At 40.8% G+C, this 27,424-nt stretch overlaps 1 protein-coding gene and 1 pseudogene across 1 annotated transcript in view; both read left to right on the forward strand.

The window, feature by feature from the left end:
* The window catches only part of LOC124605103 (hemocytin), a 569,639-nt gene that overhangs the window by 18,409 nt on the left and 523,806 nt on the right, over nt 1–27,424 (forward strand). Inside the window, exon 2 of the mRNA XM_047136554.1 lies at nt 26,016–26,212. Within this exon, the coding sequence (XP_046992510.1) occupies nt 26,016–26,212 (197 nt within the window). The remainder of the gene's footprint in view (nt 1–26,015; nt 26,213–27,424) is intronic.
* Nucleotides 7,407–7,524, forward strand: LOC124608078 (annotated as a pseudogene).

A 27,424-nucleotide genomic window follows, 5' to 3' on the forward strand; every position in this document is an offset into this window, starting at 1 on the left:
CATGCCATACGTCATTTCTGCAGTGGTGGTATTATATTATGGAACCACATAATTATAAAGATGCATTAAAATTGTTGATGAGTTATCAAACCAGTCATCCTAATGTCATGTTCTCAATGCTGTCTTGGTATTGCAATGCCACAGTTCACCTTTGCCATTCAGTGCCAGACAGTAAGCAATGGTTTTGATGTGGTGTATACCTAGGGTCTTTGTGAAGTGAAGAATTTATGATCAAACTGCTGTCCTCTGTCAGTGTGATGATTTCTGGAACTCCAAAATGTGTAATCCATGATGACAGAAAATGGCTGGTAACACTTTCTTCAGAGATGTCCTTTTGTAGAACTACCTTTCACCAACGTCCAAACATGTTGATCATTGTCAAGAGATAGATAAGGCCTAGAGAAAAATGTTATTGCCCCACTAGTCAACATGGATATGTGAGAAGCAACTGTCAGCTTCACTGAAAGTTCCACAAGCACTGGTTGTATGTTTTGAGATTTTTGCTCATTTTGAATAAAGTCCACTGTGCCTTTAATGCCAGAATGAGCCAAGTCATGTAGTGTATGGACCACCATTTCTCAGTAGTATGGAGGAAGATATGGCGTGAGCTTGCCTGTAAACTAATCACAAAGTACACCTACATCTACAAAGATACTCCACAGGCCACCATACAGTGAAGAGCAGAGGGTACCCCATACCACCACTAGTCTAGCTTTGGGCTGACTTTGCCAGATATGACATGTTAATGTCCAAGAATTTTAAGCATTGTACTCAATAATGGCATAAAAGATTATATCTAGATTGTACAGAAGAAAAATACAGTAATATACAGTCAAATGGTGGTGTGTTGTTTCAAAAAATACTGTATGACTGTTGCTCGGCAGAATCAAATACTTTTCATTTTCTTTCCTGTTCCACCCACAAATAGAGCAAGGGGAAAATGACAATCTATATGCCTCCGTCAGAGACCTAATTTCTCGTATCTTTTCTTCGTGACTCCTGTACCCAGTGTATGTTGGCAACAGTTGAATTGTTTGGTAGTCAGCTTCAAATGCCAGTTCTCTAAATTTTTTCAATATCTGTTCCTTGAAAAGAAAGTCACTTTCCCTCCATTTGAGTTGCCGAAGCAGCTGCGTAACACTTGCATGTTCTTTGAATGTACCAGTAACAAATCTAGCAGCTTGCCTCTGAATTGCTTTAATGCCTTCATTTAATCCAACCTGGTACTCAAGAACAAGTTAAACCAGTGCCCTGTATGCAGTCTGCTTTACAAATGAGCCACACTTTCCAAAAATTGTCCCAAAAAACCAAAGTTGACTATTTGTGTTCCCTACCACAGTCCTCACAGTTCATATCACTTTGCAACATTATGCGCAGATATTTAAAGAATGTGACTGTGTCAACCAGGATACTGCTAATGCTGTATCCAAACATTATGGGTTTGTTTTTCCTACTCATCCGCATTAATTATATTTTTCTACATTTAAAGCTTGCTGTGATCCATTAGGTAACAGGACTCTGAATTATTCACTCTGGCCATTTCTAGATCATTGCTTTGTGCCTTGGCAATATCTTCATGTGGTTGGTACTGGTGGCCTAACAACACAACATGCGCCTGCAAACCAAGAAGTTGCAGAATCGAATCCTGGTCAGACTGTGAATTTTTCAGTCTGCATTTTACCCTAGTCTTCACCTCTCAATGATGTGAGCAGTCACCAGAAGTGACACCTGGTTTAGATTCAATGCTAAACTGTAGGTTTTCTTTTTCTCTGTGGGTAACAGGAATGGTTAGGGACATGAAGCTACCAAGTTGCATCCAATTGACAGACTTGCACTAATCCTTGTGCCACACAAAATTATTACAATCTTCATATGAAATGATGGATGGTAACATGATGGCCACAATACTGCAAAATGTATCAGCAGAAATATTTTCTCCTCCAGAAACATATTAAATATTGACTAAGAAATTCTAGAAGGTACAGTTGCCTGGATGTTGTTTTTTCTGGGTGCTGTTTAAAGGCAAATGTTAATGGATTGTGAATATTGTGAATTCTCTTACTGCCAGAAGATAATGAAAGTGCGTACCAAATATGCTGTCAACAAGTCACGATCATAGGTACTATAGTTATGTTGTGTGTTGGTGAGAGACCTGGAAAAAAATGCAAGTGTTTAAAGTGTTCCCCCTCATAACTGATGTAAAGAAGCACCTGTAGCATAGTCTGAAGCATCAATCACCAACATTAAGGCAAGGTCTATTGAGGAATGAGCAAGCTGAGTTGCATTAGCTGGTTCTTCTTTTAACTTCTTTAATGATTTGTCTCATTTTTTCTTCCATTAATGGGGGAATTCTTTAATATGACACAGTGTAACCCAAGAATAATACCCTTCGCTCTCAAATATTCCCACGTTACTATTATAGTGATATTTATCCAGCCTTTCAAGAAGCTATTGCAGATACGTTGTATGAGGGGCTGAGAAAACAAGTGCTTGTCAAAGCAAACTGAGTAAATCACTACCAAAGTTAAATGGCTGTTTATAATTTATGTGAATTACTATCCAAATATCAGATATTTTTTCCTAATGGTCAGTTAGCCTGTGTATAGTTGAAGGTGTGGTTAAATATTGTAGTACCACTACATTATTTTTAGTAAGTTATTAAAATACTTATACTTTTTAGAGTAAAAGAGCTACATGTGCAAAAACATTTTGTTTACCATGCTATATTTTGAAGAATTTTTGGTACAACATACATGATATACACAGTACAATACATGTTCATTATAAAACAAGGCTATGTGTGTAATTAAAGTGAAATTAATATAACAAGCTAAAAACAACAGGTAAATGGCAAATAAAATTAAAATATCAAAACAAAAATATATTTTTGTGGTTCCCACAAATACAAAAGATTATTCATAGTCACTTTCCGTGATCCCCTCACAGTCAGTGTATATAGAATTGTTATCATTTCCTTCTGTGGTATCTCTTGAAGAATGTCCTTCTGGGGCAAGACTCATCACACTTTACCATTGTGTTCTGCATTTTTCAGTCTTACTTGTCCTCTAGTTTGACCACGTCCTCTTCTTTCTCTACTCCCTCTTCATACACCCATGTTTGCTGTTTGCGAATGGGATATCCTGTTATAGAACTCATGATAAAGAGATATCCTGATGGTATTTACATTTCTCTAATTTTGTTTCAAATTAATCTTGAAGCAAAGGCTGCAGAAGAGGTACTGATGGGCCTCCTAAAATCTGCTTCTGCAAACTGAAGATCAGCACTGTTTGAGGATTTTCTTCACTGATTCAGATTCACTTTGTATTCCTCCATTGTATTTTGTTTCCTTCTGTGTCTTCAGCAAATTTGCTATGACTTCCACAGATTTAATTGAAAGAAAGTTTACTGTTTTCATTTCCACCACAGAAAATTTTCTGCTGACCTGATTCACTGCTTCAATCCTGTCTTGGGGAAGAAACATGTTTGAAGTGTTTGTCTTTTGAGAGATCCCAAAATCTTCATCGCATTCCATATATGTAGGGCCAGGCCCAAGGACCTTGTCATCTATTGTATCAATATGCTGATTTTACCTAAACATATACTAGCAGTGTTTAAAAATATGGCATCTTAAACATGCATTAAATATTACTATAAGTACTCTTACTTGAATACACATTAGGCTACTGCTGTACATAATAAAAAATAAAAAAAAGACCTGTAAGGGACAATCGATAACTTTCTGTCTGAAGGCATTGCTTCAGTATGTATGCAACACAGTGTGACTCCAAAGCAGACACAGAAGCACTGTCATGTAGCAAGTGATTACTGTGGCATCTGTGCCTTGCCAAAGTGTGTGCGATAAATGTGGAAATGTAAGCTATGATGATTTTATTACCAAATGCCTCCAAACAGGACCAACATACTATTATCCTTTTCTTAGCATCTAAAGACAAACATCAGCAGACATTCACTGGAGAATAAAGAATGTGTACGTGGCAGCATATCTGTCAAAAACCACCACTGTGGAATGGTGAACCAAGGAGTACTGCTGCTTCCTGACAATGGAAATCCCCATATCCCAAATGTGGTAATGCAGAAGTTATGGAAACTCAAGTGGGAGACACTTGAGCACACACCCTATCTTCCTGATCTCCCACCATGTGATTACCATGCCTTTGGTCCCCTAAAAAAGGCCTTGAAAGGTAATTCCTATTGGCTGAAGATGTCCAGCAGGCAGTTATGGACTTCTTCACATAGCAGGACACAGTGTTTTACCAAATAGGTATCTTAAACCTGGTGCATCAATGCAATTTTGCTTGATTGGCATACTGACTCTGGACTATACAGCCTTCGAATAGAAACTTTTTAATTACCCTTCATGCATACCTTGACCTTCATTCAACAAGGCAGCAATTCTCCCTCTGACTGCAGTTTCACTTATACTAGTTGTATTCTAAATGCAGTTCAGGTATTGACATAGAGCTTAAACTTTATCATCACAGAGTGGAGCACTATGCTGGAAATCGCTTGTACTTCTTTTACTCAGAAGAGTTCCACATTTTAGCTTTCCAAATGAGCATTTATATCATTTTCTTGTGAAATTTCACTTGTACCACTTGTACTCTCAGACCCTCATATGTTCTTCATGTGATGTTAAAGCAAGGAAAATATCAACTGAATGTGAAAATGCAAAGGGAAAAAAATCATTCAGAATGGTGCGAACAAATTGCTGGAATGACTGTGCTGCACTGCAGAGACCAAATGGTATCTTCAAAAACTCTAAAAGTCCAAAAGGTGTAATCATAACTGCTTTAGGCACATCTTCTGTCATAACAGGGATATTATGATAAGCTCAAATAAGACCAGTTTTAGAGAATATTTTTCTGTAAGTGAATTTGCAGTTGAAATCTTGTAAATGAGGTATTGGATAGTGGTCTGGCGCTGTGGCATTTAAAGCTCTTTATCTCCAGAGGGATGCCAAGTTACATCTTTCTTTGGAACAAAGTGGTGAGGATTAGACCAGCAACTTTTACAAGGGCATATGCCAAGCTTAATCATCTCTTGACATTAGAGTTTTGCTTGAACTAATTTTTCTGTTGACAAGCATCTGGCTTGTAGACAGTTGTGACAGTGTGTTGCACATTAATTTCAGGAAAGCTGTAATTAGGTTGCTCCAACCATCTCTTTAACAAGCCTTTATACTGGTGCTGTGGGTCAATCAAAAACATTAAACTGTGAACTGGTATGGTACAGAGCCTGTACTAACAATTAAAGTTTGTCAGTCAAGCAATGTTTTTGAGTTAACATCAAGCAGCACACCATAATAACTAAAAAGATCTGTACCAATAACTGACTGGCAAACATCCACAAGAAGAACTGGCCATAGAAATCTTCATTAAAGACCTCAAGGACCAGTAGGTGTTCACTGTACTGTTTTCAGCATAGTGTTTCCATTTCCAAACATTTTTGCATAGGAGAGAATGTTCTACCGTGGAACATTTTTCAGATTTCATCTCCAGCAAGTCCAGTAATAGAAGTTGTATACTTTTTATTCAGTTTTAAATAATAGAGGTCATTACATGTGTGCTGCAGTCTCTTTCTGAAAGCACCAAAACTGAAACTTCGTGGCAAATTAAAACTGTGTGCTGGACCGAGATTCGAACTCGAGACCTTTACCTTTGTGTGCAAGTGCTCTACTGACTCAGCTACCCAAGCATGACTCATGACCCATCCTCATAGCTTTACTTGCGCTAGTATCTCATTTCCTAGCTTCCCAATATCACAGAAGTTCTCCTGTGAAACATTCGGGACCAGCTCTTCTGGAAGAAAGGATATTGCGGAGACACGGTTTAGCCACAGTCTGGGGTATGCTTCCAGAATGAACTTTTCACCCTGCAGCAGAGTGTGCATGATGTGAAACTTCCTGACAGATTAAAATTGTGTGCCAGACTGGGACTTGAACTCAGGATCTTTGTCTTTTGTGGGCAAGTGCTCCACCAGCTGAGCTACCCAGGCACAACTCAAGACCCATCCTCATACCTTTACTTCCACCAGAATCTCCTCTCCTACCTTCCAAACTTCACAGAAGTTCACCTGCAAGACTTGCAGGACTAGCAGGTAGGAGACAAGGTACTGGTGGAAGTAAAGCTGTGAGTACAGGTGGTCTCAGTACTGATCTGACACACAGTTTTAATATGCTTGGAAGTTTCATATCAGGGTATACTCTGTTGCAGAGTGAAATTTCATTCTGGATACATCCCCCAGGCTGTGGCTAGGCCATCTCTCCACAATACGCTTTCTTCCAGAAGTGCAAGTTCTGCAAGTTTTGCAGAACTTCTGTGAAGTTTGGTCGGTAGGAGAGGAAGTACTGGCAGAAATAAGGCTGTGAGGATGGGTCATGAAGCACGGTCGGGTAGCTCAGTCGGTAGAGCACTTGCCCACGAAATGCAAAGATTCTGTGTGTTAGTCTTAGTCCAGCACATAGTTTTAATCTGCCACAAAGTTTCATATCAGCGCACACTCCACTGCATTCTGGATTACAAAGATTATCGTACCTGGGGAATCACCCCAGCCTTAGCTCTCCCAACATATGAAGATGGTCAGATGCTTAAATTTCTTCCTTTTGTAACAGAAGTAGGTCATCATTGTGTTATGGAGCTTCAGGTATTTCAACAGTTCGTTACAGGAGATTATTTTTCTAGATTACACATGATCAGTCCGATCGCATCAGACACATTGGCACTCACCTTACAAGATATACTGCAGATGTGTGATAAGTGGCTCCACTTGGCACAGCCCGCTCTACAAGTACAGAAGTTCCTGACTGGAAGAGATTTATGCAGTCTACCAGTAACACATTTCATGGTGAGGGGAGTGCAATAACTTTCTGGTCATTCACTAATTCACCACCAAGTGACTACAACATTGTTAGATGGCTTTAGATTGTGCTGTTAATGATGGGCAGCAACAAGACACGACATTTACCAACCCCCTTCCTGGTGCTCAAACACTACATAGAGGAAATATGGCTCAAGTTTATAAAAGAATAATTGACGATTCACTGGATAGGTATGTACCCAGTAGAACAGTTGATAATGAGAGGGACCCTCCATGGTACACAGTCACTGTAAGGAAACTTCTAAAGAAACACAGATTACTGGATGATAGCTGTTAAACATAGCATAGGCCTTTATATAGAGAAGTGCTCAATGAAATGCTTTTAACTGTCAAGAGTCCAAAGCATGGAGCCTTCAATGACTGTCGTAGCACAATGTTGTCAAATGATCTGTCACAAAACCCTAACAAATTCTGGTCATATGTTAAGGCTGTTAGCTGCACCAAAGTTAGTGACCAATCTGTAGTGAATGAGAAAAGAACTGAAATTGAGGGTAGCTACGTAAAAGCTGGGCAACAGCCTTGCCGCAGTGGATACACTGGTTCCCGTCAGATCACCGAAGTTAAGCGCTGTCGGGCATGGCCGGCACTTGGATGGTTGACCATCCGGGCTGCCATGCACTGTTGCCGTTTTCTGGGGTGCACTCAGCCTCGTGATGCCAATTGAGGAGCTACTTGAACAAATAGTAGCGGTTCCGGTCAAAGAAAACCATCGTAACGATCAGGATAGCGGTGTGCTGGCCACACGCCCCTCCTATCCGCATCCTCAGCTGAGGATGATACGGCGGTCAGATGGTCTTGATGGGCCACTTGTGGCCTGACGACAGAGTGCTTTTATGTAAAGGCTGAAATGCTTAACTACATTTTAAAATGTTCCTTTACAAAGGAAAACCCTGGTGAAATGCTCCAATTTAATGCTCTTACCACTGAAACGGTGAGTGAAATAAGTATTAGTGTCAGTGGTGTTGAGAGACAGCTGGAATCATTAAAACTGAAAAAAGATCCAGGGCCCGACGGAATCCCTATCAGATTCTATACTTTATTTGCAACTGAGTTAGCTCCTTGTCTAACTATAAAAAGTCACAGATGCCTCAAACAAAAAACTGTGCCCAGTTCTTGGGAAAACGCATAGGTCATATCTGTCTACAAGAAGGCTCACTCTTATGCTTATTGTCAGAAGTACGATCATATGGGGTATCAAGTGAAATTTGTGACTGAATTGTGGACTTTCGGTAGGGAAGACACAGTATGTCATCTTGGGTAGAGAATTATTGTCACGTGTACACGTAACTTCATGTGCCCTGGGAGATGTCTGTTGGGTTCCTTGCTGTTCATACTCATGTTGTATATTAATTACCTTGCGGACAATATTAGCAGTAACATCAGACTCTTTGCAGATCATGCTGTTATCTGTAATCAAATACTGTCTATAATAAGCTGCTTAAATGCCGTATTTACCTGATTATAAGACGAGGTTTTTTGCACTAATTCGTCATTCGAAAACTACAGAATCGACTTATATTACACTCTTGCTGCTAAGGTAAACATTTTTATAGCGTTTAATAGATTAATATAGGAGTCGTATTAGATTACAGATGAAGCTTTGGCTATTTAGGTTTCGTAGAAATTTATTTTGAGGAGTTCAGTAGGGTAGAGCTTCGCAAAAAATACTTCCATTGGAATGGGCTCCACTTCTCCCGATACGCAGAAACCCGCGATACAGTATCGACCTTGTTCGATCAATCACGTGACATTTAACTCGCGGTAGTGTAACGGATGGGTACTTGAGGAACTATGAACAAGTCACCAGAAACATTCTAATGCCCTGCTTAAAAAAACTGACAGTTATATGAAACACTGGAGGAAACAGCATAAAATTCTATCAACTCAAACTTTTGTTGTATCTGAATTGGTTTGCAATAGAAGTTCTCATGCATATGGCGATGCTGTATGTACGCATACATGCTGCTTTTTAAGTAAACGTAACAGTCAAAGGTATTCTCTTGTCATTAAGAAACCATAACATGATTCTAAACCAAAGTACAGTATTTTATTTGGTTATGAAAAATGAATGATGTACGAAGTGCGTTGCAAATGGAAATTCGGCAGCTATTCATGTATGCGTATTAGAATACCGGGGGAAACATTACCAACTTTTAATCAGCTTCAGAACACGATGGCGACATACATTTGAATACACAAAGAATGTGAATACAGAATTAAAATGTCGAACAAACGAAAAAATTACATTAAACTGACTGCAACAGTTATCGCAAGAACAAATTATAGCGGACCTGTTACAGGAAACGTTAGCAACAGCCCCGAACATTGCACAAGCCCCGCCCCCCAACCAAGCGCACGTGTAAAGTCTTTGTCCGCGCCTTGTCACTGAATCGTGATTGTTGTCGTTCTGGTTGCTGTTGTTACATGTGACCAGCACCCTGGAAGACATAGCTGTCCGCGTTCCACTGTTGCTCAAGCACAGAACTACGAAGGCTTGTGTGTACCACAGCCTCCTGCGTATTTTGGCTTTTTATGACCATCTACCATGTTTAAACTGCAGTTTGCCCGAATCCATCGCACAGTTATGGACTGGCCAAATACCTGGCAACACTATTGAAACCACTGGTGGGACACTGCAGTCATCACGTGAAAAACTCCGCAGATTTCGTTAGAATACTGAAGGACATCCGAGTACAGAGTGATGACCTACTCGTGAGCTTCGACGTCACCTCCTTGTTCACGAAAGTACCACTACAAGACGCCTTGGCGCTCCTTAATCAGCACTTCGAGCCTGAAACAGGGAAGCTCTTTGAATATGCACTTACGACCACCTACTTCAAGTGCAATGGAGAGCATTATGAACAAGTGGATGGAGTGGCCATGGGATCTCCCCTTGCTCCAGGGATCGCGAATCTTTATATGGAACACTTTGAGGAGGTGGCACTACAAACTGCTCACCGTAAACCCAGGCACTTCTTCCGATATGTGGACGACACTTTCGTGATTTGGCAGCATGGCAGGCAGGCACTGGAGGAGTTTATGGACCACCTAAATGGCATACATGAGAATATCACCTTCACGATGGAAGTAGAAGAGAATGGCTGTATTCCATTACTGGACGTACTGATCAGGAAGAAAGCGGATGACACGCTGGGCCATTCAGTATATAGAAAAAAGACACACACAGACCTGTACCTCCATGCAACCAGCTGCCACCATCCGGCGCAACGCCAGTCAGTACTGACCACCTTGGTACATAGGGCGCACGTCATTTGTGACAAAGAAAGCCTCTCAGACGAATTACACCACATAAGAGAGGTATTACGGAAAAACGGGTACGGTGAAACACAGATTGGCAGGGCCTTCAAGAGGAGACAGGCTGACAAATTTCAGGAAGAGGAAGAGGAAGTTAACAAGAGACTCGCCTTTCTTCCATATTTGGGGCCCACATCAGCCAAAATCGGGAGGCTATTAAGAAAATCTAACATAAATACCGTCTTCCGACCACCACCGAAGACGAAAGAGCTGCTGGGCTCAGCTAAAGACCCACTCAAACTAAACACACCTGGTATATACAACATTGCCTGCGAATGTGGTGTGCAGTACATTGGTCAAAACGCAGCGCTGCATCTCTAAAAGGTGCGAGGAACACATCAGGCATGTTCGACTTGGACAGATAGAGAAATCTGCTATAGCTGAACATATCATCAAAGAAAACTACACCTTTGATTTCGAAAACACCAGGGTGCTGTGCCGAGCCGGGAGCTATTGGGATAGCGTCATTAAAGAATCAATAGAAATACGGGTCCACGAGAATCTTGTGAACACGGACGAAGGCTATCAACTGAGCGCGGCCTGGAATCCAGCATTAAGGCCGGTTCCCACTAGAGCGCGGCAGCGCGGCGTGCGGCAACGGCGGCGGCAAGCGTTTTCCGCTTTGACGCGGCGGCTCGCGGAATTGGCGTTCCCACCTGGAAGCGGCAGCCGCTAGCGGTAGCCAATGACGGACAGCCACTGAGGTACGGGGCAGGACCCACTGAAACGCGCGGTGCGTTTGATTAACTATATCTTACACCTACATGAAGGAAAGACGAAGTTGGGTGAAGACATACCAATTTTTCATTTTCTGTACAATGTACTCTTTCACATATTTCATTATTCATGTTTTCTCATTTCACCATAAACAGATTTCATGACTACCGTTCACGATTGTTCACTATCTCCTAACACATTGAAACAATGTAGAACAAGAGAGATTATTCAGATAGTTAAGCGAGACAAAAATTTAAAATGTGGTACGGTAGCAGGTACACGAAAACAGTAAGAACACAAAGGCTAGGTGGAAGGGATGAAAGTGGAAGCCACCTGATAGAATTTCCCACAGAGCATAATGTAATCATCGCCAGCACCTTGCTTAAGAATCATGAAAGAATAATATATATTTGGAACAGTTTTCGAAACCAGATTTTAAATTGTAAGGCATTTCCTGGTGCAGACGCAAACCTGACTGAAGACTGTCAATAGCAAGAAAAGCGTTCTGAAAAAGAAAATTTGTTCACAATGAATATAAATGCTAATGGTTGGATACTATTTTACAAAGGTATTTGTGTGGAGTGCAGCCTTGTATGTAAGTGAAACGTGGACGATGAACAGTTCTGTCAAGAAGACAATGGACGCTTTCAAAACGTGGTGATTCATAAGAATGCTGAACATTAGATACGAGGATCGTGTGACTAAAGAAGAGGTACGGAATTAAATAGAGGAGGAAGAGGAAATTACGACACAACTTTGACAACAATAGGGGTTAGTTGACAGGACGTATTATGGGGCGTCAAAGAGTGAGGACAAAGAGGTTGGGTGATAGTATTCTGATAATAATCATCTGTTGAAATACTATTCTACTATTTTATCTATTCATGTAAGCAGTGAATTTACTCTTCCATGCACTCCTTAAAACATTTAAACCAAAACTGAAATCAGCTGAACACCAAATCTTTCAACCACTGTCTGACAACTACTGGATTCACTTTCAACTTTCTATAACTATCACTGGCTAGCCACACACACATACAGATACAAGGAGAACAAAAATAAACAAGCATTAGTTTTCAGCATATAATTCTGCAGGTTGGCAACATGTACATAAACAAACCAGACAGGAAGGGACATGAGGTGAACACACTGTAGTTACGACTTTAAATCAGAGTTTTCGGTAAAACGTCTACTGCTAGTGACAGGGAAACGTATATGTCCGCCAAAAACTCAATTCACTGTAAGTAATCAGTCATTCACGTAAAAAAAGATGTGAACTGTTTTATAATCTGCAAGTATCACAGATCAAAACAAAACTGAGTCATTCTAGGTTCCACCGAAGATGCCTTAAAGTAAAAGGCGAAACGCGTCTTGAATCAGTAAAGTACACTGGATACAGAAAAAAGAAAGGAAATAATCAATAGCTCTACATATTTAGTAAATTACATCTTATGACATACCAGCAAATTAGTTTCGGTTTAACTTCTCATTCGACATGCTATTAATGCCATTTAAAAATATTCATCTATCCCTTCTGAAAAACTGTAGTTACTTTCATATCTCGGTATATAAACAGATTTAGGATATTTATCATGCGACAAAATACATGACTTTTCACAAGTTATCGTTTGCAAAAAAAACACATTTCGATTTCTTGAACCGTTTACGAAATTTGCGGTTGATACAACCACATGGTTTACGACGAGCAGGACGAAGTACCGGTCGCGTCGCCAGCAACCCGCGAGCGGTGACGGCACAGCCCGTCCGCCGACATATCAGTCAATATCTCGAGAACGGTGATAGCTATCGATCTGCTCTCAGCTTTAAAAACAATTTCGATATGTTGACTAAATTTCATACGCAATAATGTATTACCTAAAATGAACTGTACGCAAAGTCCACGCAATGCGTTTTTACCTCTGCACACTTATTAAAATTTCGTGTAAAGGTTTACGTAAACGCGATACAGCAAGTAACCACGACGAATAACGAAAATAAATTCGATCCTTTATCGAGAGAAGATATCAGGCTGTAACATGCCCAAGACTCAAATTTTTCTACCGAATAGTTTCCTTGGAATCGGATGATACGTATTTCATAGCTGCCGCCGCGTCCGCGCCAGCGGTTCGGCGAAAGTTCGTGTGGCCCGGGAGTCCGTACCTGACGTCACGCTCAGCGCGTTCTGTGATTGGCGGCGCGCACCTGGAGCGCGGCACGCGGCAGCGGAAGCGGTTCGACATGGTCTAACCGCGACGCAGAGCCCGCCGCGCCTTGCCGCTGACGCCATTTCCATGGCAACCACGCCGCTGACGCGCCGTTTTGACGCGCGGCAGCCCTAGTGGGAACCGGCCTTTAGCCGCAATACGCCAGGAACGCAACAAGAACCGTCCAGCTCACGAGACGCGATCAGAATGCTCTGACGCAGACACGAACGGCGCACCCGCTTCCCCCTCCACCCCGCCCGCCGGCTCCTATGGACCCAGCCTCCCGCGGCCAGGTGGTGGAGGCCACACCGCAGGTATAAAGGGACCGGCATCCGCAAAGTCTCGGCACTTCGCCAGAAGATGATGAGTATGTCACTCGTCGAAACGTCGCAGTTTGAAGACACCGCCACCCGGCTGGAAGCCCGAGAACTCTTCGCCAAGTGACCTTTACATACCCCTCCCTCCCCCGCCAAACTCACCCCCACCGGTCAGGATTTTTAGTTTGTTGTTCATGGCTCTCCTCCTTCCGCTGCACAGAAATATACTACATGATTTTTGCCCCAGTCGTCATTTTTTTAGTCTTCATTGTCTGGTTTATGGGACGTGCCTATAAGTCTGGATACGGGGAAGCTGACAATGGACATGAAATCTTAAATTAGCGCGACAGCTTCATTATCTACTTCTAACGAATTGAGATTTCACTTGCGAAAACAACATTTTCACATTTTTTCGCCAGTAAGGTGGTATTTTCACAGCATCGCGCTGTATTTCCATTGACATTTCAGTTGATGGTATGTTTACCATGAAACTGTGTATAGCTAGGGCGAGGTCTGCTCCGCGAAACTTTGGTGCTCCGCGGGAATTGAATAAGTGCTCCGCGAAAAGCTGTTAATAATATGGCGTTTTCTTTTCGAAATGTTTACGACACTAATTTAACGGGTGTATATATGGCAATCGACCACTGTTCACACCTCAAAAAGTCAGGTGCGCGTTATTACCAATAACATTTGGCATTTCTTCCAGTTTTTATATTCTTCACGAAAATATTTTATGACGGTATCGGTAATTCGTTAACTTTCAAAATAAAACAGGCGTTCCATCAAAGTACCAGGATTTTCGAAGTGTTCCGTCAGAGGGAAAGGTTGGGAACCGCTGGTTATGGGCTCACTGGTGCTCAACGCCAGAAGTCAATCAACTTGGGCACGCTATGTCAACCCCGGCAATCTAACACATAACCTTGCGTATGTAGCCATTGTCAAGTGATTGTTGTGAGGCCGTATTGTAATGTATCGCACATTAATATATCTACTGATGAGTGACAAAGCGGTTCCTCGCTTATCACGGGCGGCATCAGATTCTATTTCCACTTCTCGGAAATGACAAGCGATAATACTTTAAGGAAAGCAGCAGAAGAAATACGGTAATTAATAATGTCACTGAATGTTGTGAGCAGGAGAGCAAAAGTAAATTTTTTTTGCTCCCTCTGTGTCAACCGATAAAACGGGGAGTAACGTACACCGAAGCAACTTCATATTTGTGAGTTTTGCGAAGTTGATCCTGGGAAATCACTAGAAACTCGTGGCGAAAATAATAGGTACATTAAAATTTTTAAGTTCGTCAGTGATGTTAAGCTTTTTTTCGTTTCTCTGAATTAGTTTGAAGTGGTAATGTTGTTTGTGTAAAATCACCGTTATTGCCTGTAGAAACTCGTGGTAGCGTTTCCCTTACAGGGAGAATTTTTCAAACTACGTACATTTACCGTTTTGTAGGTGGGTCCCAGATATTATCACACTCTCTGGTGGGCCCTGGTTTACGAGTAGTCAACAAAACAGAACTACATGACTAAAGCCAGCTTTAACAAGGCGATTATTGCAACAATGCAAATTTTACTATTGGATCTTTTTAATTTCGTATTGTCTTTGAGAATTGATAGGAAATTAGTTGTTACAAGCACCATTATTCAACATGAATCCATCAACTTCGATTTCACCAATCCTGTCGCTTCTGTTTGCTATCAATCGTCCCTGCATACTTCCCTGAATTTGTTCTTCTACTTCCGAACACACGTTAATTAACACAATGCAGAGTAAATAGGGAATGCAACATGAAGAAATAATACAGGTGAATCGATGCCAGTAAAAGAAAATAGAGCTTTAGGTGACCTGTAGCTTCTGCCATCTGCCAAAGTGAGCTAGTTTTGTATTTGAGTGTTAAGTCTATTTATTGTACAATCACATTCAAGTTGTCAAGTTATTACTGTAACGTTAATTATTTAATTGGCACATTTGTTTCTACTCAGGTGCATGATCTGTTTGAAATTATGCTAGTATCATATTCAAGAAAGTTGTTATTAAATCCAAAAATATATATTACTATTCCTTTATATTAACTTTATTTTCAAGGACATCTATGTGGTTGGAGCTGGTGTCAAAATTTCCTTTCAACAAACACAGACGACTAAATAAAAATACTATTACGGCAACTATCTTGAAAGAAAATCAAGGCATTGGCCCAAGTGTCACCATACTTTGCAATCATAATCTGTCATCATAAATAAAAACAATTTTTTATGCATTGCAGATATATACCTTATCCAGAATTGTACATATTATCTAAATCCATTTCGTAGTTTGTTATTTTTACTGTAATTTGCTAAAATTTTTATTACTGGTACATTACACTAGGTTCCAATTTTCATACGGGTTGATGATTCTGTTGTTGACTTATACCCTAGAACAATAATACTATGTATCTCTATTTACTATGTGTACATCTATACCTATCCTCTGCAAACCATTGTACAGGTGCATGGCAGAGGGTACATTGATTGTATCACTTATTAGGAATTTGTGTTTTTACATTCACATATGGAGCACACGAAGAATGGTTGCTTTATCTTCAGGATCCTTATGTGAACAAGATATAGAGGATTTTAGTACATTTGTAGAATCGTCATTTAAAGCTGGTTCTTGAAACTTTATTAGTATACTTTCTCAGAATAGTTAACGTCTATCTTCAAGAGAGTGCCAGCTATTTCTTGAATATCTCTGTAACACTTTCCGACAAGTCAAACAAAGCTGTGACTCTTTATGCTGCCCTTCTCTGTATGTGATCAATAACCCCTGTGAGTCCTATTTGATATGAGTCTCACAGACTCAAGCAGTATTCTAGAATGGGCTGCACAAGCAATTTGTAACCATTCTCCTTTGTAGAGTGATTGTACTTTCCCAGCATTCTAGCAAGAAACCAAAATCTGCCTCCTCCTTTACCCACAACTGAGCCTACATGTTCAATTTATTTCATATTCATACAAAGTGTTACATTCAAATAATTGCATGAGTTGGCCAATTCGATCTGCAGGTCATTGATGTTATTGTTATAGGATACAATATTTTTCCGTTAAGTGAAGTGGACAGTTTTACGTTTCTGAACATTTAAAGCAAGTTGCCAATTTTTGCACCACTTTGAAATCTTATTAGATCTGACTGAATATTTATGTAGCTTCTTTTAGACAGTATTTGATTATAGATAACTGCAAAAAGCCTCATGTACTATTAATACTGTCTGCAAGATCATTAGTATACGACATGAACGGGAAGAGTCCCAACACACTTCCCTGGTGCACACCCGAAGTCACTTCTACATTTGAAGATGACTCTCCATCCAAAATGACATGGCACTCCCTTCCTATCAAGAAGTTCTCAATCCACTCACAAATTCCACTTGATACCCCATATGATCATACTTTTGGCAATAAGTGTGGCTGTGTTACTGAGTCAAATGCTTTTCTGAAATCAAGAAATATTTCAGCTGCCTGACTGCCTTGATCCGAAGCTTTCAGTATGTCATGAGAGAAAAGTGCAAGATGTGTTTCACGTGATCGATGTTTCGGAGTCCATGCTGGTTGGCATGTAGGAGGTCATCCTATTCAGGAGACCTCATTGTGTTTGTGTGTTCCACATCTAAACCAGTGGGTCGATTTCAACCAATCTTGGTACACACACCACTTATTGTCTGGAAAGAAGCACTGTGGGATAAGAACCATCTACCTCTCATAGGAGGTAGAGTAATGGTGAAACAATAGTTCTTCTTTACTGTTATTTATGCCTGTCCAATTGGTGTTCCTGCATGATGGTGGCACTAGCAGATTGCTTCACAATCCAGTTGGTGCAAAGTGCGTATACACTGTAAGGGAAAAAATGCACCATAAAAGAATTGTCAGAATGGGACAGAAATTGGTAGATATGACATCTATGTACGGACAAACAAATGATTACAATTTTGGAAAAATTGGATGATTTATTCAAGAGTTGCCTAATTGAGCAAGTCAATAACGTGTTGGTCCACCTCTGGCCCTTATATAAGTAGTTATTCAGCTTAGTGTTCACTGGTGTAGTTGTTGGATGTCCCCCTGAGGGATATTGCCCCGTATCCTGCCCAACTGGTATGTCAGATTTTCAAAATCCTGAACTGGTTGGAGGATACTGCCCATAATGCTCCAAATGTTCTCGATTGTGGAGAGATCTGGTGACCTGGCTGGTCAAGGTAGGATTAGCAAGCATATGGGTGACAACTAAAGCGCCCCTGCTATGAAATGAAATGGCATTCCACACCATCACTCCTGGTTGTTGGACTGTATGACAGGCGACAATCAACTTGGTATCCCCCTGCTGTGTGTGGCGTCTCCAGACACTTCTTCAGTGGTCATCAGGGCTTATTTATAAATGGGACTCATCACTAAAGACAATTCTACTCCAGTCAATGAGATTCCATGCTGAAGATGTGTCTGGAAATACCCTAGACAAAGGTGACATACCAACTTGACTGTCGCCTGCCATGCGATCTGACAGCCAGGAGTGGTAGTGTGTGGTGCCATTTCATTTCATAGCAGGACCTGTTTGATTGTCATATGTGGCACCCTTACAGCACAGCAATACATTGCCAATATTAAACACCACATTTTGTTACCCCTATTGATACACCATCTTGGGCTTATATTTCAGCAAGATAATGTGTGCCCGCATATGGGGAGCGTTTCTACTGGTTGTCTTTGTACTTGCCAAACCCTACCTAGGCCACGAAGGTCACCAGATCTCTCCCCAATTAAGAAGGTTTGGCACATTGTGGCAGGGCTTTCCAACCAGCTCAAGCTTTTGATGATATCGTGTGCCAATTGAACAGAATTTGACATGGCATCACTGGGGATAAAACACCAAGCCAAATATCTGTTTGCGTAAGGGCCAGAGTTGGAGCAATGTGTTATTGACTTACTCATTTTATGAACCTCATTCTACTGAGTAAATCATTCAATTTTTCTGAAATTGTAATAATTTGTCTGTGCCTGTACATCACTCTACCAATTTCTTTACCGTTGTTATTCTTTTATACTTTTTTTTTCTTTCGTAGAGTGTATTATTGGCTGCAGAATTTATCAAATCCGTATGTTTCAGGATCACTAGGCTCATTAGCGACAGTCCTGATGATGTTTCACCACTGAAGTTGGGTGGGAGGTGGGGGGGGGGGGGGGGGGGAATGTTGGAGCAAAGACCGTAACTGATCAGCATATCTATATAACATCTGAAGCAGTTTCTACCAAACTTGGGACACATATCACTTGCCATCTGGAAAAATTTACATGCCGGTAAGACACCCCAATGGGAGAGGGTGGGGGTGAAAAAGGCTGATATAAGAGTATAACTCAGAAATGCCTGGAGCAGTTGACCATATTTGATGTGTACATGACTCATTATTTGAACGAAAATAGTGTGGGAGGAAGAAACCCTGCTACTGTCAGGAGTAGTGTGGGTATGAGAAGGGAACACGTGTGATAATATTTGAAACAACCTGTTGGTATTTCTTTCCTTTACGTAGTTGGCCTGGAATACTTTAAAAGTGTGAAGCACACACACACACACATTGTGTCAAACAGCTGTCAGTCAGACATATATGTGTGCAATATATGCAACATATCTACAGGGTGTTACAAAAAGGTACGGCCAAACTTTCAGGAAACATTCCTAACACACAAAGAAAGAAAATATGTTATGTGGACATGTGTCCAGAAACGCTTACTTTCCATGTTAGAGCTCATTTTATTACTTCTCTTCAAATCACATTAATCATGAAATGGAAACACACAGCAACAGAACGTACCAGTGTGACTTCAAACACTTTGTTACAGGAAATGTTCAAAATGTCCTCCGTTAGCGAGGATACATGCATCCACCCTCCGTCGCATGGAATCCCTGATGTGCTGATGCAGCCTTGTAGATTGGCGTATTGTATCACAGCCATCCACAATACGAGCACGAAGAGTCTCTACATTTGGTACCGGGGACGCGTAGACAAGAGCTTTCAAATGCCCCCATAAATGTAAGTCAAGAGGGTTGAGGTCAGGAGAGCGTGGAGGCCATGGAATTGGTCCGCCTCTACCAATCCATCGGTCACCGAATCTGTTGTTGAGAAGCATACGAACACTTCGACTGAAATGTGCAGGAGCTCCATCGTGCATGAACCACATGTTGTGTCATACTTGTAAAGGCACATGTTCTAGCAGCATAGGTAGAGTATCCCATATGAAATCATGATAACGTGCTCCATTGAGCGTAGGTGGAAGAACATGGGGCCCAATCAAGACATCACCAACAATGCCTGCCCAAACGTTCACAGAAAATCTGTGTTGATGACGTGATTGCACAATTGCATTACCTTCCTTCAATTGGGCCAACTGGCGGTGAATCGAGGAAGTACAGTACATACTGACGAAACTAAAATGAGCTCTAACTTGGAAATTAAGCGTTTCCAGACACATGTCCACATAACATCTTTTCTTTATTTGTGTGTGAGGAATGTTTCCTGAAAGTTTGGCCATACCTTTTTGTAACACCCTGTATACAAGGGTGAAGCTGCTATATGTATGTATGTTCCACCTCTCCTTCTAAACCACTGAATCGATTTCAATCAAACTTGGTACTCGTACCAATTATTGTCTGGAAGGAAGTACTGTGGGGATAAGAACTACCTCCTGTTGGAAAGGGGGTTGGGATCAAACTGGTGTGACATAGGAGATGGACAGAGGGGGGTGGGGGGAGATGAACAACGGGAGGTGGGAAGAGGAGATGGACACAGAGAGGGGGCAGGAGGGGATGGAGAGATAGAGAGAGAGAGAGGGAGGAGGAGGATTTTGCATCCTTTATTTTAAAGGCATGTATTTGTTTGATTGTTCTCCATTTAGTTTTTAAAATACGTAGTTACTGAACATGGCAACACAGAAAAGTTGAATTCTACTTCAGACAATAATGACTGATATGGTTGTCCTTGATCATCCGTGAGTAAAAATCAAAAGCACATAGAAACCCCAGTTCAGTAGTCACACTAGCCAAGTACATGGTCGTTATTCACAGAAGCACTGAATCCCAGGAAGATTGTTCATAGTTGCTGTGTGGCATCGCAGTACTGTGGGATGTAGACTGGGCAGGGACACTCCAACAAGTGGGCTGCCAGAGGTAGCTGGTGTGCATGGCCTTGAGCTGAGCAAAGAGCTGAGCTGCAACTGCAACTGTCTGCTATGCGCTGAGGTACAACTTAGATCACTCTAGGTGGAGGAATATACCAACATGACCCTTAGATGCAATCTAGTTCCCTCAATTGCAACACCGCTGTTGCTGCTGCATGCTGCCTATGTAGAATTTGGTGGTTTCTGGTGGAACCTGCTACCATTTAGGCTATTAAGGTGGCAGGTATTGTGTAGTGTAGTATTTGGACTCAATAAGTTATTTCTAAAAATACGGGAAGATATTAAGAGGATTATACAGGTTGACAATGGCTGCTGTACTCCAGGTGAAATGTCTACAAATAATTCCCAAAGGCATTAACCATAGAATGACGTGAAGTTTCTATCAGTCTCTGCCACAGAAGAGGAGTGTCTGACTATCTGCTGCCACTGGATATTGCTGGAAAATGACAGTTTGGGCTGATAAATATTATTATAATGTTAATTGGTTCTTCTGTCACATCTTGGTACAACAACAAAATTATAAATACTACACTTTTCCTTTATAATGTAATCATCCTTTGTAATACAATCCTTTATGATATAATTATCCTTTATAATATAATCATCCTTTATCTCTCTATTGTCTCTATATGAGGATCCCAAAACTGTTCCTGAATATCACCAAATCCATTTCAGCATGTTATCAAGAAAATGGGGTAAAAGAAGTCATTCTAGCTGTTTATAATGAAAAATGCCTAACTGCAGACTTTGCTGCTCTGTGAAGGTTACACTCTAGACAGCCTTAATCCAAAAGTAGGGATGGCCAGTGCATTGCCACATGTTATTATAATGTTGCTCTTACTAGCTGCGTGGGGAAGACATTGGAGTGTGTGGTCAACTGGCACCCATCTAAAGTATTAAAATATAGTTAGCTTCTCAATTACCTGGTTTGTGGACTCAGATTGTCTCGCTTCCCACTCAAAAATCTAACTCTGATTTAGGTGGCAATACAAAAACTCCACCATCAGTTTTATGATCAATATTTGCCTGCCACTTGTGCTATACACTGTAACATAAAGCACAATTAATAGATCATGTCAGATGTAACAGGTTCTCTGTCTTATGAACTAGGTTAAAAGGACAGTAGATTTCAATGGAATTAAAGCTTGGTACCTTGTTTTACTGGAGCAATGAGCAATTTAAAGTATGCTTTCCTATGTTGACAAAGTATTTCATTTTTTATGCTTTGAAAACCTATGATACTCTTTGAAAATGTCATATCCTTGGACTCTTCCATAAATAGAACTTCTGGGGATATCATCTTCTCTTCATATACATTAGCTCGTGCTAGCAGAAGGCTTTTGGAGGAGCGGACAAAAACCACTGATTTTAAATATGTGCATTTTAATTGTGGACTTGCACAGTACATCCACACTCTGCAAACCTCTGTGAACTGCGGGGCAAAGGGTTCTTCATTTTGTACCACATTTAGGGTTTCTTCTCGTTCCCTTCACACATGAAGCACAGGAAGAATAACTGGTTAAATGCCTCTGTGTACGCTGCTGTCGTTAGTTTAACGATGGCCATCATGCTCCCTATATGTGCTGTATTACATTTCTAGATTCCCCACTGGTTCTTGAAATGTTTTAGGGCTAAGTAGGCATTTGTGGGATAGTTGACGTCTATCTTCAAGCATCTGCCAGTTCAAGTGTTTCATCATTTTCGTGACACTCTCCCATGGGTCAAATGAACCTGTCACCATTCATGCTGTCGTTGTTTGTATACGAGGGCATGCTCAAAAGTAATCCCTCTGAATTTTTAATGTGAAAACCCTTAAAACACTTTTAAATAAAACAAACTGTATTAACATTCTAAAATTTATTCTTCATGTTTACAAGTTTACAGCCCTCTGCCACAACAGGGCTCTGAATTGTGACGTGTAACATGGCAATGTGTAAGCAATTATGTCAGTACATGAAAAACAGCATGCTGTGATCAAGTTTTGAATTTGAGGAGTTTGTTCACATGTGGAACACTGTCTCCTTCAGCATGACAATGTTAGGCCACACTCGAGTGCTGTGACATCTGCAACAGTCCGACACCTTGGAGTCACAGTCATTCATCATTCTTCTTAAAGTCCTGACTTAGCTCCATCTGATTTTCATCTGTTCCCAAAACTTAAAAAAAACCTTCGAGGACTTCACTGTGATAGTGATAAAGTGGTGCAATCAGAGGTGAGGTTGTGGCTCTGTCGACAAAATCAAACATTCTACAGTGAGAATATCAACAAACTGATCTCTTGTTGGGAGAAATGTGTTCATTGCCAGGGTGACGGTGTTGAAAAATAAATATGCAGACATGAAGAATAAAGATGTAGAATGTTAATAACATTTGTTTTGAAACTTCCTGGCAGATTAAAACAGTGTGCCAGACTGAGGCTCGAACTCGGGACCTTTGCCTTTCGCAGGCAAGTGCTCTATCAACTGAACTACCCAAGCATGACTCACGTCCTGCCCTCACAGCTTTAATACCACCAGTACCTTGTCTCCTGCCTTCCAAACTTCACAGAAGCTCTCCTGCGAACCTAGTGGAACTAGCACTTCTGGAAGAAAGGATATTGCGGAGATATGGCTTAGCCACAGCCTGGGGGATGTTTTTAGAAACATTTGTTTTATTTAGAAAACTTCAAGAGTTTTCACATAAAAAATTTGGATGCATTACTTTTCAGCATGCCCTCATACATTCAATATCCCTGGCAAGTCCTGTTCAGTTTATGTTCCCTGCCAAACAGGCTTTTTGATCCATCTTTACTTTAAATATCAGATATGAGACATTGCTCCAAATTTCAACTTAAATGTGAGAGTATTGGGTTTCATGTTTGATGAGAAGCTTGCATGGCTGCATCACCTAAAGGGTTTAAAGGCCAAAGATTAGGAATGCTTCAACTGTAGGTGTTGGGAGCACATTGGCACAGTTGCTCCACTTATATAAATATTTCACGCAATTGTGAAACTATAAATGCCCTGTATACATATGAGCGAGAGCAATATACCTAAATATCATGACAGTATCCAGCATGAGGGCATTGAAAGTGACTGCAGATGTATATTGTACCAGCACCATTCACAGCTTTTGCACTGTAGCTTGACCTTTTTCAATCACCTATCCACTAGAAAGGAAATCAGGGCAGTTTAATGACACTTGGTGTCATAAAAATGTCAGTCCTTACCCACAGGTTGCAACTGGCTGCCAGACATAGATTTACTCTTAGAAATTTACTCGATTACATGGAACACAAGGCTCCAGGATCTGTTTTCAGAATTATTTTATTGAATCCTGTAACAGCAGTGCAGTTGTTTATCGGACTACTCAACATCATGATGTGCCTATGCAGACTGAAGTGACGAATGAAAATTTGTACCAAGGCAAGGATTCAAACCCAGGTCTCCTGTTCACAAGGCAGATGTGCTAACCTCTATACTGTGTGGCACAGTGGCTTTGCAAAACTGCATGGAGTACGCAGCATGCCTCACTCCTCAATCCAAATTCCCATTCACACCTCAGTCCACTGGTATTCCCCGTAAACTTAAACAGCACTGTAGGGGCTCTGCAGCTGTATTGGAATAGCACACGAGCATTGAACAAAATGGGGAATTCTGCCTGAAACCCAAGAGTAGGTGCTTTAACCAAATGATTGATTAAAGTATCAAATGATTCATTTAATTAAAGCATCTATGCCTGGGTTTCAGGCAGACTCCCCCATTTCGTCTGATGCTGTGGTGCTGTTCCAATACAGCTGGAGAGCCTCTACAATGCTGTTCAAATTTAGGGGGAATACCAGTGGGTTGAGGTATGACTGTATGAATGAGAATTTGAACTGAAGAAGGAGGCATGCTAGGGTAGTGGCATAGTGGTTAGCACATCTGCCCTGTGAGCAGCAGACCCAGGTTCGAATCCCAGTCTTGGTTCAAATTTTCGTTCATAATTTCAGTCTGCGTATATACCACATATCATAAATGTCTGAGATTTGGAAAGGTCTCTGGAACCATATAGTTTCATTTGGTCCTAAAATGAGTTTACTGAATCAGTTCACTGTCTGTGACTCTTAAGATATACATCGTCTTGAGTTACCTTGAACAGATGAGACATATTCGATGAGGTTTCTGGATTGCAGCTGGATATGTTGTCTTCTTGTCACAATATTTCGGCTGGCAACTGTCCAGCCATCTTCAGGTATGCCGGGAAAACTTCAAGAATGACACAGATGAGACATAGTCAGACTATGTAATACCTTATCTGCTACAACTGCCTGAGTGCACTGCAAGCCATCCAATGCATGTCACCAATAAACAAATGACTGCAGTTCTTCCGGAAGACTCTCCTTCATTTAAAACATACAAAAAGGAGATGATACTCTGCTGAGTACCATTGGCTGTGGGATCAAGGGGTCACTATTTAAGCAAGATACAGCAGGCTATGAGGCATACAAAATATGTATGGTTACACATTATGTCATTAATCTTTGTGTAGTATTCTTGTTGAGACAGAGCATTGTGCATCAGCGGGAGGATAAGACGTTGGTAGAGAGGGGTAACTAGCTAAACTTGGCTAAAATTATAGCCAACCATGCTATAGCTCCTTCCAGCCACAGAGGCAATTTAAGTGGTTCTAACATGCCTCCAGATATGGCACTGTACTATTGGATGTCAATTCCTTCTCTGAGGGAAGGACCCATCAGTGTCAGTGCTTCTGGTGTATGCCACATTTAAGGTGAGATTACCAAGTTTGAATTTGAGAGGGCAAACCACAATTTATGTGGTGATGGTGCACAGAGCATGATATATTTACTAAATTTTTGTTCTTATATACAGATTTTGTGCAGAGTATTGGGGAGAAACACATGCCTTGCTTTTAAATTTGATTTGTCCTGCCTACTCATTTTGTGTTTAATGTTGTTAATCAGTTCTTGAGTATTCAGTGTTGTCCACAGATTTTTTATAGTTTGTCAATGTCATCCATAAAAGTCCAGTGGAAAAACATTTTGTTTGAAGCATAAGTACACACAGGGCAAAGATTATGTGATTTACAAACAGCTGGCATACACAATGTTTCAGTCCTACTGGTCTCTGTGGTGGAAGAAAGGACATCCAGCCAGTGCTTTAAAGCCAGATTGGTGGTATCTATAATTTTCAGGCCCTGCCATATGCAGGAGCAAAGCTGAGAAAGTGAATAGGAAATTAGTAGATAATAGACAGTAGATACAAGCTCTTTTATGTCCTTTCTCCATTCCATAATCTCTCCATAATGCTTGCCCTGTAGATCAGTTTACCTTGTATAAATCCAAATGTAGATTTTTTAAAAAATGTGTTCATTCTGTTTTGTTTCAGGCCTGAAGCTGTGAAACCACATAGGATACAAAAACGGCAGTTCAATCGTGGAACAGATGCCTCATTTCGTCACTATTCATCCTTCCGTTCAGATGGAGGAAGTTCTTCTTCTTTTGGTTCAGGAAGAAAAACTGCTACTCGAGGTGATGTACCTGTCGAAACTGCAGTTAAAACAGGTGGAAAATTTGTTAGTGGAGGTAAGCTGCAGTGTTACGGTACCCCTTTATTGTTTCTCGTAGCACAGAATGTTTGTGGTGCAATACTGAGACTATTCGAAAGACTTAATTTATTGGTCAGTATCATAGTTAAATTTTGAGACAGTTTTTTTCTGTCATTGTTATTACCTCTTTGGTAGCTCACAATCAGAAGTACTTTGTTTGTCGAAGATGGTTACGTGTCTGGTTGATCTCTCTGTTCTCATATCATTTTTTTGTTTTCTTACTGTTGTTCTGAGTGCGCAGGTTTTGTTTGCTGTTAACGATATTAACAATGACACTTTCCTTTGTTAACAATTCATGTAGCCTGCTACTCTTAGCCCAATGAGAAACTGAATATCTGTCTTTGTCATTATCAGTAAAGTCTCATTCATTCATCATACCCTTTAAATCCTACTATAAAGATTTTTCGTGGATGCTCATAACTCAGATGTTGAAAAATAGGAAGCATAGGCTCACAGATCAGATTTTACTGCACGTCTACAGGATGTCTGTGGTGGAGAATGCTGTTTAGATGACATAAACTTTGTGGATGCAAGATAGCAACTGCATAAATCATAGTAAAATGAGTTGTAGTTGTACACACTATACATTGTGGGGTTGCAGTTGGTGCAAATTGTCTTCGACCTATTCCTTTCTGACTAGCAACACAGCGGTAAACCTCTTGACAGCCAGGATAATAAGGGTAAGGATACCAGCTTTGAGGGACAAAAAGCCTGTATTTCAGCAGTTAATGCTAAAAAGAGACTGTGTTGAAAGCATTTAACAAAAGATGGAGATGTAAGTACTAACTAGTATGCCAGTTCTAACCCAAGAACACTGTAATTTATTACTCCAACAGTGCACACACATGGAAGACAAGGTACAATACAATTAGCAGTTCACAAGTGGCTGGCGGAGTCTTGCACTCTGTGGCCTATATAGACATTAGTTCCGAAAGGGTGCAGCAACTGCTTTTGTATTAGCAGGCCAGGTGGCCTCTAGTGGCCAAATCAAGCACAAATTTCATATGTGAAATGTCCTTAATTGATTATTCTGTGGGAATGGTAGTGGGAATTTGTACTTATCAGTGAAACTACTTAGAGATGATGCAATGAGATGTTTAATATAAGGATTTCTGAAAATACAAGAGAGGTCAACATTTTGTAATGATAATAACTTTAATATAAATGAAGGTGATTCAGTATCTTAGCA

This window comes from Schistocerca americana, chromosome 3 (assembly GCF_021461395.2).
Source record: "Schistocerca americana isolate TAMUIC-IGC-003095 chromosome 3, iqSchAmer2.1, whole genome shotgun sequence".
In the NCBI taxonomy this organism is placed as follows: Eukaryota; Metazoa; Arthropoda; class Insecta; order Orthoptera; family Acrididae; genus Schistocerca; species Schistocerca americana.